The sequence below is a fragment of the Anneissia japonica genome, unplaced genomic scaffold (assembly GCF_011630105.1).
Source record: "Anneissia japonica isolate Jap-2015-1 unplaced genomic scaffold, ASM1163010v1 scaffold1165_len1893470_cov193, whole genome shotgun sequence".
NCBI classification, from domain to species: domain Eukaryota; kingdom Metazoa; phylum Echinodermata; class Crinoidea; order Comatulida; family Comatulidae; genus Anneissia; species Anneissia japonica.
Genome location: NW_022709613.1, coordinates 1,375,095 through 1,389,309, shown reverse-complemented (window position 1 = coordinate 1,389,309; position 14,215 = coordinate 1,375,095). Strand labels below are relative to the sequence as shown.

General features: G+C 33.6%; 1 protein-coding gene across 1 annotated transcript; it reads right to left on the bottom strand.

The window, feature by feature from the left end:
* On the bottom strand, window positions 1-11,139 carry LOC117106885 (phospholipase ABHD3-like). The gene is made up of 9 exons (XM_033248391.1): window positions 10,979-11,139; window positions 7,347-7,507; window positions 6,757-6,878; window positions 5,939-6,045; window positions 5,107-5,219; window positions 4,214-4,387; window positions 3,838-3,895; window positions 3,238-3,403; window positions 1-2,276 (listed from the first exon to the last, which is right to left on the bottom strand). Exons 1-9 carry the CDS (start codon window positions 11,051-11,053, stop codon window positions 2,092-2,094), a joined length of 1,161 nt encoding a protein of 386 aa, XP_033104282.1. The 5' UTR covers window positions 11,054-11,139; the 3' UTR covers window positions 1-2,091.
* Window positions 11,140-14,215: the final 3,076 nt, after the last annotated feature.

Below are 14,215 nucleotides of genomic sequence, written 5' to 3'. Positions count from 1 at the left end.
GTCTTAAGCTCTATCAACATTTCTTTGACAAAGCTCAGTTGTATGTCCATATATAGTCATGATGTGCCTATAGACCACGATGTGATGTCATCAAGACCATAACTTTGTCACATGTTTTTGTCAAATAAAATTTAATACTATGGACAGGGCTTAAAAAATTCAATTGTACAAAACTTATAAAAACAACTTTTTCCTTCGGAGCCAGCTTTAAAGAAGAATCTGCGAGTGTGAAAAAATGTTTTCTCAACTTGGATTCGAACCCGGGGCCTTTTGCTGTCATTACTGTATTATAAACTTTTTCCTACGGAGATGATGTTCTCTATTGTGTGTAGAGAAAAACAAACTATAATATGTTGTAATAGCAAAAAAAAAAAGCCATTAATTTTATGGGAAATTAAACAATAAAGATGCCTAATAAAATAGATTACTGTAAATAGTATTGATGATGTCTATAGTGCCTCTGTCCAAGTTGCAGGAACTATAATAATTAGGCCCTACTGAATTTATAAAGTATTAAGATTGCTTTAATAAAGCCAAATTGAGCAAATAGGCCTAGTAATTATACAAATATAAATTTGAAAATATCAATGCCACTACCAGCAATATAGCGAAGTGATAAGTAACATACCTTAATATAATTATTGTATCAGAATTAATACAATCTATGCCATTTCATATATAACTTTATTGCTGCTACCTACTCACATTCCAAACATTTGACATTTGGTCCTTATGATAGCGCCTAGAATAAACAAGACTAACTATATTATTGCCTTACAATAATACAGTTACATGTAAATTTATAAAACAAATTAAACACAAACGAAGCATATCTCCTGTATACAATAGATAAAGATTGATTTTTCTTAACTTAATTTTCAGGTAATTGCTACCGTACCTATATTTATATACACGTTAATTTGCATAGTCATGCATCACGTATAAAAAATATCGTCAACAACATAGTCCTGCTGTATTATCGCATAACAAAAGTACATCGTATTTTCATTGAATAAAATAATGCGCTGATAGATAATAATATTAATCAATAATTATGTGGAAGCAATTTGGTGCAGCAGGAACGGTTTGGTTTTCCAACCTCGAGATCAAGGTTTCACACCCTTGTTGTGCATTTCGCTTGTGTCCTTGAGAAAGACACTTCATCTGCATTGATTCTCTCCATCCAAAGTACAAAATAAGTACCTGGTGGGGTTGCTTGCTCCTGCGATGAATACCAGCAGCAACACTTAAAGCATGTGGACCCAATGACCAGGGAAAAAGAACTGCACTTTATAAATGTCCGTACCAGTACCAGTAATAATCATCATTAAAATCTAAAAGTCATCACTAAGATCTCAATATTGTTTTTCTTTCACTTCAAGCACATAGGCCTATACCAGAAAATCAAAGGATAGTATTGTATGCTGTTTTATAATTATCACATTTTGAGGTTGAGGAAGATGTTATAAGAAAAAGAGACACTTGGATTAGAAAGCAAGAATGTTAATTTCTTTAAACTAATAACCTTTTCACACTATTTTGCAAATAGTAACAACTACCAACAAGCTGTAACCAAGTTTGTGTAGTGTAAAAGCAAATTCATGTAAACTTTTCCACAATAGTGCAGGGGCCCTGCGATATCTCTAAAGAAATACAGGCCTGTTTATCCTTCCGAGATGTCCCGAGTTATTCAGTGCGCATGCATTCGTACTGTCATCAGGCAACGGAAAACAAAATAATGTCGCACGCTAAGACTAACCTAGATACCTAGGTTTACTGTTATTCTCCCAAGATTTTGCATGGTTTGGATTATTGTGTGTGTGAAACAAAGAAAATATCTCGGGAGATCAAAGTTGTTACAATTTGTTACTAACTAGTAAAAGTTGAATAAATTTTCTGTTAGTATGAAAAGGTTGTAAGTTTCAATTTACATAAAATGGAGGTGATTTTAATTATGAATAAAAAGATATCCTTGTATTTTAAAAATGGTATTTAACCAAGAATGCTTAATATGCAATATAATCACTTTCCTTAAAAATCAATTGCACTATGTTGTCCTAAATACTTTCAATTTTATTTCATTAATTCATATCATATATCACTTCTGACAATTTCATTGCGGTGTTTAAAAACAGCATCCACAACATCAGCAAATATGCAGTGCCATAGAGATTTACCACTTGGCCAAACACTCTCCGGAAAACCAAGATGACCTCCATGCGATGTTACAATGAGTGCGACATTGTCCTGCGAACAAGAGTCTTCAATTGGTAGAGCTAAAAAAAAATAATAATTTGTTTGCATCTTATCTACTTTTTTATCTACATAAGAAAGGACAAGAAAAGGAAAAATAAGGAAACATCAGAAGGGAAAACTAAAGAAAAACAAGAAACAAAAGAAAGAAAAATGAAGAAATTATAAGAACAGAATAGAAAAGGAAAGATAAGAAACTATAATTAAGGGAAAAAATGGAAGATTTGGGAACACACAATGAAATAGCAACAAAAGGAACGATAAATGTAAGGCTTTAGGATGAAAATGGAAGTAACAGGACATGAAATGATAAGAAAGTAACACACTATGAAAGAATCTTGCAGAATTGCTGTGTGGGCTGAAAATAAATCATTACAATTACCAAACTATTGTAAGATTTACTAATAATCATCAAACTAATTGTTAAAATTTAAACTAAAACCCAAAATATTAAACACATAACTTATGGTACATTTGTGCATTTGTTTATTGTCTATTTTCTCCTCTTTGTTGGTGTTAAGGTGAGACTTATTTTATTCCTTGTTTTATGTTACTTATTTTATTAAAGGTCATCCGAGGAGTGCAGAATAAAAATAAAAATAAAATGTTTTCTTATTTAGCAAATAGTTTTACCAAAAACATCCAGACAGAGGAGAAAATAAAAATAAAATTTTATTGGTGAATGTAAAATAGGATGGTTAAATGCTTCAAATTTATTACAAAGGAATATACATATAATATCTTTGGTGATTTCAAATTAAATTTTTAAAAATAAAGAAAAACTTTTATTTTTTTCTAAAAATTGTCATTTTTTTGTGGTGGTGGGTGCGCTAATTGGCCAAAAATAAAATTATTTTTTTAATTCGAAATCATCAGTATTTGCAGTCGACGGGTTCGCCAAACAAGGTATAAAAAAAAGTCTCGCCTAAGCACCTTGAGGTGCTATATAAATCTAGAATTATTATTATTTATATTATACAGTACCTCGTAGTGGAGAAAACGGATCATTCTCTGCATTCATGCACACTGTTGGAATTTTGATGGAATGTATTTTCTTGTGTAGACATGCATCAGCGTAGTATTCATCCACGTTGGCATAACCAAATATTTTGGCGGTAAAGCTCGCATCAAATTCCCGTATGGTAGTTGCCTGTGCATTTAAAGCAGATTTTAAACATTAATCGATCTATCAATCAATCAATTAATAAAAAAAAATAAAAATATAACCATATCAAACTTCACCTGGCCTTTGCTCAAAGTAAAACAGAAATTCTTCCTCCACAATTAATCAATGAGTCCTTAAAATGTTTAACTTTATACATATATTTTTTTCAATTTTAAAATTGGTGTGGTGACATTAATGGATTTTAATATGTAAATTATGATTTTCGAATTTCATTTAAGACTTTTTCTTTTGAATGAACTGGCTGATTTTTTTTTTTAAATTTTACATTGCCTGTTTACATTTATTTATTTTCTGGAATTATAGGTAAAAATGTAGAAGTACAGACATTTATATACAGTACAAGAAAGTGTTCCATGAGAACAATCAATAATTAAAATTTTATATAAAGTAAAATTTACCTTTAATGCATCTTCTAGATCATTGGGATCCAAACAACCTTTAAATGTGTGTATATGACTATAATAGAAAAAAGTAGGTTTCACATAAAATAAATACTGAGCAAGCAAGGGATAAACACTCATATTTTATTAATATCATCATCACATGCTGAACAAAAATATAATTCATTCTAAAAAATATTTCATTCATCTCTATGCAACACTGAGACAAAACTAAAAATGACTGTGAATACTGTAAAGGAGCAGAAAAGGTGGCACATATAAAGGTTAGCCAAATTATATGCCCAATAGCCATGGGTAATAATAAGTTTTTAGAAACTGTAATCTTTGGTTTGTAAAAAGCACTACATATACATTTTTTAATTGTTTACAGTACCTCTGGAGCACACTACGTAGGTTACGGGCCAGTGGATAGTTCAAAATCCACCGGTTCAAAGGCATTTCTATTTCTTTAGTTGACTCAAACATATTCCATGCTGTAGATACGGTAAATGCCGCTGCCAGCGGGGTATTGTGTCCTTGTTTAGCTAGGTAATTGAACAAGATAATACTGTAAAAAAAATAACAATAATAATATTGAAAATTGAATACTGATATTTTTGATAATTTGAACAATGATAAAAAAAACGTAAGAATATTAGTAAGAATATCATTATTATTATTATATTCGACTTTTAATCTCATAGAGGTCTCTACATTATGCGCTATGTAAGTCGACAATTATTATTATTATTTTAAAATGCAAACAATAAAAATGAACCTTGTCGAATAAATGTCGAGACATCATGGCATATCATACTTTTTGACCCTAACCTGACCCATATTACTCCACCTTTAAAAAGTAGATCCAGTGCCTGTGCTCTTATAATATTAATTAAAATTACATTTTTAATGCCTTATTATTAATAACAATAATCATAATCATAATAAAAATATTAAGAATAAAACAAAAATAGCAACAGCTTTGTGTAATCTTCTCATTTGCATATTAAGCATTTTTTGTAATCACTGTCAAAGCTTTTCTCATTCCTGAAGGTGACCCATTAAAGTTCGAAATGTTGAATTATGGCCTCCCTCTCTTTATTTGGAGTAACGTTCATTCTATGTTAAAAATAGCAACAACAACATTTAATAACAATAATAATTATATCATTTTATAAGGCACACATATTTATCTCAGAGAACTGCTTGTGGCACCATTACCATAGGACCATCCAAAATCATGATCCAAAAGGAATGTTACCTAATTTTTTTACTGCATGTACTTACCCTCCTAATGAAGTACCAGCAGCCATCAATGTTGCACTAGGGTAAAGGTCATGAACATGTTTAATCACAAGTTCCAAATCATCCGTATTTGCTGCGCAATATGTACGAGGAGTCTGAAAATGAAAAGTTTTAAACATGTTAACAATTCAATTTTCAGGAATTGTAGAAGATAGAATTTGTTCATTAAACTATAAAAAGGTAGTCAAGTATTATTTGAATGTATGGGAATGAGCTCAGCTATTAGCTCATTATACTAAGCCTCAGCATTAAGGTAGATTGGCCAGTTCACTTCCAGGCCGCCTTTCATTTTCCTCCCCAGTAGTGAACCACTTGGTACCTACTGTATTTATACGTATCAAAATTAGGAAAGTAGTCTGGATTCTTCTTTGTCCACATGCAATTATTTACTTGGATCTAATTATTATTCTGGATCCAATCGTTTGCTTTTGCTTTTCACTTTCTACAATTACATTTTGCAAATTCAGAAAACTCTGCTCTTACACAGAACTACAGTTAATAGTGAGCTTTCAAAATGGGCGACGCGGGGAGCTGCGATGGGGAATTTAGTCAACCATGAACGTCGTACTATGCACTTCCCATCTCAACATCAAAGCTGTTTCGATTTACAGGACGACGCGCTCCCTCGTATCGCGTGATCAATTATGCAGGCACTCCAGCGTGCGCGTATTTATAAAACTCACGTTGTTGTAGTCAACACAACGCCAAATCGCTTAAAGCCCGTTGCCAAATCCACACAACGAACAGCTTCCACATGTATTCGCATGCGCAGTACTGCCTGTCGTCATTGTCCAAATCGAAAGCTGCTTAGTACCTTTAGTTGTGCTCCTCCTAGACCCCTGTAGTTAAAGACAACTGCTCTGTAACCAAGTCTCACAACAGAATCTACCATTTGCATAACATATCCTGCTGAACTACAACCTAAAATACGTAAATATTACACATTTATTTACACAAGACATACAAGGTAAACAAAACAGTAAGCGATTTAGCTTTAATATTTTACTGTGTGGTAGCAAAGAGTATAGGATTGCAAGAGGTCCGACTGCCTTGATTTTGCATGCACTCAATGAAATGAAAAAAAAGTACCATCACGAGATAGAGGGGGCGGTCTATCAGAATGTGAATAGAGTTCGAAACTTAAGGTTTTAGAATAGAGTAATATTATGATCACACTGTTCTCCCAGAACCGGTTAACCATTAATTTTAGCAGTAAAAATAACCAGTTAACTGGTAAAAATTGTGTGTTGTTAAAATAAAAAACCACTTATTTATTAGGTCTAGCAGGTAAACTATTTCTTCCATGCCTAAACAAGCCTTCCATCAATAAACAAACATCACTCCTTAGGCCTATGGCTATGGCTGTATGTTTTGTTGGATTTCCAAGTCATTAAACCCCACCCAAAAGGGGTAACATCTCACGCTCCGTGCTTAGATGACATTATACGAGACAAATTTAAAATGTTTTTTCTATTGGGAGAACACTGTATCCAGAGAATTTTTTATCAATTACTCAAATGCTGAAGAACTTGGCATTCAAAGTCCAAATATTGGGATACTTTATCATGAGGGTGGACTGCATGCTCAGCTGGCAAACCCATTTACTAAACTACCACTAATTCTACCAAGCACCTGTCAATCCAGGCAGAATGATAACAGTTGGCCTATTTTCTTCCTCATACATCTTCCCTCCTTCTTGGTTGTCTTCCCAATGTAAAATGATTTCTCCACCATCTTTGGTTAATATGATTTCCCTGCAAGTACAAAGTTGATATCTTAAATTTCCTAACATCTGATGAAAAAAAAAAACTCCATAGTGCCCTCGTCAGCTAGATTTTAAATAACAGTAGGCTTATAATGCATCAATTGAAAATTGTATAGGGGTATAGAAATTATGTTTTTCTGACAAACAAATGTTAACTGTTATTTTATATAAATGTCAAGAATTGATGTGATTTTTAAACTCAAGTTTGAGAATCAATAAGCAGAAAACAAGACAAGCAATTTTTGGTTATACTGTAGTTTTATACGCCTACAAAAAAAAAATTGATTATTAAAGTTTTTTTCTGCTGGTCAATTCATTACTAGTGAATACTGTAATGTAGACCCATTACAAGTTACCACCTACAAAAATAACAGGTACTATACTTTTTAAGTGGGTCATATAAACTTCATTACAAGCTCCAAGTTACAGGAAATAGTATATCAAAGAAGCATCTTACCTTCTATAATGATGCTGTGGTACCAATTGTATAAAAGTTGGCAGGACAGTTTGTAGGTGGGCACCAATACACCAAAAAGTAGGCCAATATTTTTTTTTCAAACTTTCACAGTGGCTTAACAAAAATGTTGTTAGCCTTGGACCACTATAAACACCAGGCTTCTGAAAAATAGGAACACCGAAAAACACCTTCAATATGCAGGAATATAAAACCTTCAACAATTGAGGTATTATTGGGAAGATCACTCGAAAAGGCTCCGCATACGCAGCGCTATGCGAATGAGCCAAGAACAAAGCTGCTGCAGCGTGTGAAGAACATTTGCGCAATGCCTTTGTAGTCTAATGTGTTCACTGACACCAAATACTTGGCAGGCTTAGTTTATCAAAAAATTGAGCATGGCGAAATGGAGAGCAACTTCTTTTCTCAATGCGCATTACTTTTCAGTCAATCACTAAAGCTGCGCAATCATTTTTACCTTGAAGCTAATACATTGATTTTTCAAGAAATACCAAACATATTAATATTTCTACAAGAAAGAGTTCAATTTTAATGAAACATTTACATTAAGCATTAAAAGTATAGTATATTTCACCTTGAATTTCCATAATTGGATAAAACTTGATAATTCTAACAGATAGTAATTAAGGAATGATTGAGGATTATAATAAACTAAATCATTTTAGTGCGAACAAGTGTGGACTATTCGAAAATTCACTCCATAGTCATAGTAATTTTCAGTTTTACGCTGCCTTAGATTTATATTCGAACCAATCGATCTTTAGACAAAATTATAATGAACACAGAAGTAATTGCAACAGAAATATTTTGCGGAATTTGTCCCTGGAATATAAAAAATCCAATCAGGGGAGCATTGTTAATTTCAAAGATATTTAATAAGTTAACATCAAACAGTTTATAAGATATGTTATCGCTGTGTTAAGGCATATAAGAACCTGTTCTTGCCATGCTGTTGCTAACGAAATATTTTAATAAGAAAGACGCCCGCACCCGATCCAAAAGTGGGGAACACATTGGTTTGTCGTGTCAAAAGGATCTGTTGCAAAGTGATCTCCTTCACAATAATACCTCCATGCTTCAATTAATTAATTAGTGCATGGATGGAGAAAGATACTGTATAAAGGCTGTAATGTTTAATGCATGTTAATGTTCATTAACCTGTTTGAAGATTTACCAGTTCCCTGAATTAGAAATATAATCATGATAGGCACCTTTTCCAATCACAAATATAAAATTAGAATATATTCTGCACAAACTGTGGGTTGTATGCTTCATGAATTTTCTCAAATAAATCTTTAGGAAGTGTCTTGTTTTCGCTGAAAAAAACCAATGATATGATATAATAGTGTGTACAAATATAGTTTAGTTCTGAAGCATTTAAAAGATACATGTAGGCCTACTGTAATTTTCATGGTCATCGGAGAATGTCCATGTCATGTCAAGTCTTGCGGATAGATTACAACATCGACAAAACTGTGTATTTGTGAGTACATACAATTCCAAATATATACAATTGTAGCAGACGAAGTGCGAGAATCCTCCACCGGAAGCCCCTGTTAATACTATGGTGTCGGCACTGATAGAATAATCAACTGTCAATTATTGGTTTATGTTTTGTAATAATCCAAAATAATATAATGATATCAAATATACAATATTTTTATTTAAAAATAATCAAACTGAGATTAATATTTAGTACAGTGAGTGGATGGATTTGTAAGAATGGATTAAACTAGTTTGTGAGCTACAGCGATTTTAATTGCTTTTGTTAATCCTTGCCTCCTTAGATTTTCAGTTTTATTCTGTATTGTGAATTTTCTTTTTCTTTACTGTACAGTATGTGTTGTAATGTGTAATGTGATTTTTTATTAAAGTCTAAATAAAGAATGAATGAATGGATGAAGGTTAATACTGCATCAATTTCCTTTAGGCCTAGGCTAGTTAGGTTTTAACTAATCAACATTCCAAGGCCTTGGTTGTTAGTTTGTTGTATTGTGATCCACTTTGGCCCAAAACCAAATCGGCAAAATCAATTCGGCCCAAAGTATATGCAAATTGTAATGTGATTTTTATTAAAGGCTAAATAAAGAATGAATGAATGAATGGATGAAGGTTAATACTGCATCAATTTCCTTTAGGCCTAGGCTAGTTAGGTTTTAATTAATCAACATTCCAAGGCTTTTGTTGTATTGTGATCCACTTTGGCCCAGAACCAAATCGGCCCAAACCAATTCGGACCAAAACCAACTCGGCCCCAGACGAACTAACTTGGACCAATACCAACTCGGCCCAGATGACAACTCTATATACGTACTATCAATACAAGATATTGATTTATTCAAGACGGCAGGTTAAATTAGTTGTGAAATGAATAGTAGACTTTTATTGTCAGTTTTTGCAAGGTGCTACGTTCATCAAAAAACCTATTGGGTGTTGCCAATCTGAAATAAACACTAAACACTAAAAAAATATTTACCAGGAATAGCAGTAGTGCACCTGTTTAATTCCAAAGGATTCATTAGGAAAAAAAAAAAAAAAATTCAGAGGATTCATTAGAAAAAAAAAAAAAAAAAAAAAAACCTCTGCTGGGGCAGCCAGCCTAAAATAACAGTAGGCCTACCGTTTACTTTAAAACTTTTCGTTGTGAATTGAAAAAAAACTTTGTGTGTTGCCAGTTTGAATTACATATTACATGTACCTGAATAAATCCGTACATTCATGTATTTTGTTTTGCTTTATACAAATATACACTATTTTATAAAGGTATGTTAGGATTCTTCTAAAAAATAATTCGGATAATATAAAAAATAAATAAAGAATAGTAAGTAATAGGCCTAATGAAAAAAAAATTAGTCCTATATATGATATTAATTCCTATAATAATAATACTAAAATAATAACAATAAATATAATAATATAATAATTATAAAATATATAATTCAGATAATATAAAAATGAATAAAAATAGTTATACTAAAAAATAACTTTAGACCTATAAATAATATTAATAATTATATTAATACTAAAATAATAATAATAATTGTCATTTGGGTAATGGGTAATCACGATCGCTATTCATCTGGGTAATTCCGTATCATTTGGGTAGTTTTCTTCTGGGCCGAGCTGGGTTTGGTCCGAGTTGGTTTGAAGCCGAGTTGGTTTTGGGCCGAAGTGTCGTCTGGGGCCAAGTTGGTTTTGGTCCAAGTTGGTTTGGGCCAATCTGGTTTTGGGCAGAACCACTGTAGAATAAGCCTAGGGCCTAGGCCCTAAACACCGGCTAAATATACACTGTCTAAATTAAATTGTATTTACCAGTAAACAAACATGACATTTAGGAAGACATAGCCTATAGGCAGTTAGGCCACACAATAGCTAGCCTATCTTAAGATCTAGGCCCCTAGGACTACGTTACATTATGAGGCTTTCGCCAGGCCTTGCTAGGCCTAGGCGGAGGCCCTTATTTTATAGGCTAGGCCTAGCCTAGACTGGTCCGGATCCCCCAGCAGAGACATAGGCCTAGGCCTACAGCCCTAGACCTAAGTAGTAGTAGTCGGGCCTAGGCCGAGGCTCTGCTCGGCGTTTACAAAACTTGAAAGAATAAATAAACTGATCACCTTAACTATTTTAACAATATAGTATACAAAGTATACTACTCCCGCAAATATTGTTAACGATCTTTCTTTCAACATTTTATTGCCATTTATTTACTGCACGGTAGTTATAAAGACTCCAGGTCTGGAACCATTTCTTTCGAGCGGATGCCACTTCGAGCGGACTTTACTCGAGCGGAAAGAGATTCACCATGCGAGATGAAACATTTCCTATTGAGCAAAGCTTTGTCTACACTATCAAATTTCATCAAAAACGTGTCACATAAAATGTGATGGAACATAAGAGTTGAACACGTTAAACTCTGTTGATACAATTTGATAATTATGTGATATGACATGACGTCGTACACATATATGGGAACCTCACATTTTTTTTGTCACAAAATTTGATAGTGTAGTAGACAAAGCTTCACAATTTCAATATTCGCGTCCGAGATCAAGCTTTGCCTGGGAGCCAGGGAAAAAGCCTTGGTGGATTCCGGGAGAGAAGCCTATATTAGCCTTATGTAGGCCTATATAGAAGTCGTATTTGATTGATTTTTAGGTTAACAATTTAATATTAAACATTCTACGTTTATAAAAAATAATGTATAATAGTCATTCATGATTCTTTCCACCCGCTTAGAAAGTGGGTTTTGAACTATAGACGAATGGTGAACAGTGGAGAAAAATGATGTCATTATTACTGTACTGCACTACTACATCAATGATATGTGCACCTGGCATCTGACACCTAATTTAAATTCTATGGTGAATACCGTCGGTAACAATTGCAATTAAGGCCTAGTTACTCATACTTACAAATATAATCGTAATTTTAAAAAGTACTAAAAACATTTCAGAACTTTAGTGCACATTTTTGCGGGAATTTTTGCATTTAAAACAAACGAAAGTACTACTGTATTTCATTTACAACTACAAGCCGGGGCAACTCTATATTCGCCCTTGTTATGCATCCGCTCCTGTCATTCGCTCAGATTGACAGGCAGGCATCCATCGATCATTTTTTCGCTAATCAAATTTAAATATTTTTGTAGAAAAACGTCAGGTAAAATCAGTAAAAACATTTTTTTTAAATATCGTTTCTGGTCACGAAGTTAATAATTTATTTGATCCTTTTAATGAGACGTTTTTTTAATTGATATTTTATTTCAAAGTTATTTTTTATGATTTTTTTGCTATTTTTAGAGGACAATACGTATTTAAATATCTAATAGGCCTATGAGTACATTAGCATGTACCAATACATCATTATAAAATACAAAGGAGTAGGCCTATTACCAGGCCTGTCCAGGTACTGTAGGTCGGTAGGCCTACCGAATGAAATCAAGATAGGATTTTGTGATTAATAGCCTGAATAGATCTGTTTTTTTTTTGTTTTTGTTTTTTTCAAAAATGTGATGTCTTTGAACCATTGAGTTATTTTGTATTTATTCGATTTAGCTGCCTTATAAAATTATTGCATAGGCCCTACCAAGAAAAATCACGAATGGAGTAAGCAAGCGTGGGAACCAATCATGACAATGTAGTGCCATTATACTTTAACCCTGGGCACGCGGTCCAACTCCGGCCCGCCAAAAATTTTGATCCGGCCAGCACAACATTGCTAAAAAAAAAAACCCGCCCCTGAGTATATTGAAACATAATCACAACAAGAACCAAAGATGAAGTTTTGCATTGTTACAGTGCATAAAGTATTTGCACTATATTAATAATAGAATGCACCCCCAATAGTTTCAATAAAACCTGATAGCAAAGTTACGCTGGATGACTTGCTAAATCGCGGCCAATCGAAATGCCTACAACATTAAAGCGTCTTACTATTGCGTAAATATTATCGTAGGCCTTCTTTAGGATAGACGCGCCTAGAGGGTTGGAAGCGACGATCGAAGAAAAACGGTTAAGCAAGCCGCAAGACTTCGCTAACTTCCATTCCGCAGTATTAAAATCCTTCCATTGATGGGCAGGGCCGGCGGAACGTTTTTTGCAGAGTGAGGGGGCCCCTTATAAGATGAATGGGAATATGAATCATGCAGATCTGGAATCAAATCTAGGTGGTGGGGTCAACATTTCTCCCCCGGGAAAATTTTGATTTCTAGATGGCGGAAAATGACCTCCCTTTCTCGACTTTTGACCTAGGTGCAGGCTTCTTCTTGACTCTCATAATAATAGTACTATTCTACTACATGGCTAAAAAAAAGCACAAATACTGCCATTACTACTGATAGGGCCATCGTTAAATTAAGTCAGAGCCCAAAATATAGCATAATTCGAAATTATTATTTTAAGACTTTATAAGATAATACATAGCCTACTGATTAATAATAGCTGAGATGCACATTTCAGAATTAATAATCGTTTTAGTATATCTTACTGAATATTTATTGTCTACAAAATAAAATATGAATTACATGCATCTTTAGAAATATAATTTCTACAATATTATTCTTGTTTTTATGTAGATAAATGTTCGATAAATTCTTTCTTTCATAATCTTTCTAATCAATGGCGTTTGTAAACGTGCACGGACGTCATCAACGAATCCCAGGACTTCCGACGGTAAAGCTGGCCTGCCTGCCTAGGTCCGTCCCAGGCCAACCAATAATAATTAACAAAATGTATTTTTTTAAATATAGGCCTATGGCGCATCCTGTACATGCACTTCAACTTTTACAACAAAAGCCTAGGCCTAGTAGGCCTACCTGTAGTACGTTCTACTGTACGGTACTTAGGCCGTAGGCCTAGGCCTACACTTTGTTGTCGTCGGGCTATAATTCTGTATCTAAATGAACAAGGAGCGAACCTAGCTAGTCAACATCTAGGCTAGGCTAATTGATTTTAAAATCAATAACCCACCAGGACTATCTGTCGTTTTCTTCTTTGCAACAGCGGACGAAAAAAAGTCAGTTATTCTACAACGTTTCATGATTCTTTATCACTAAACATTAACAAACACTCGTTTTGACACACTCCGTTCTGTAGCGTGTCTGCTGTTTAAAACAAACTTCCTAGCCTAATTTTGAGGCTGGCTATGAGGACTGAGATGGACTATGTTGATTTATTAATAATATTTTGTTTGGGAGGAAAAAAAAGGAGAGTCCATTTCCCCAAAATGCTCCATCAGCACATAGTTTAGTGTGCGCGATGGACAGTATGGCTATGGAATTTACTAACCACACAATCCACATTTAGGTGATTAAGTCGCAAAACTTAATTTGCATTTGGTGGATCAAGTCGCAA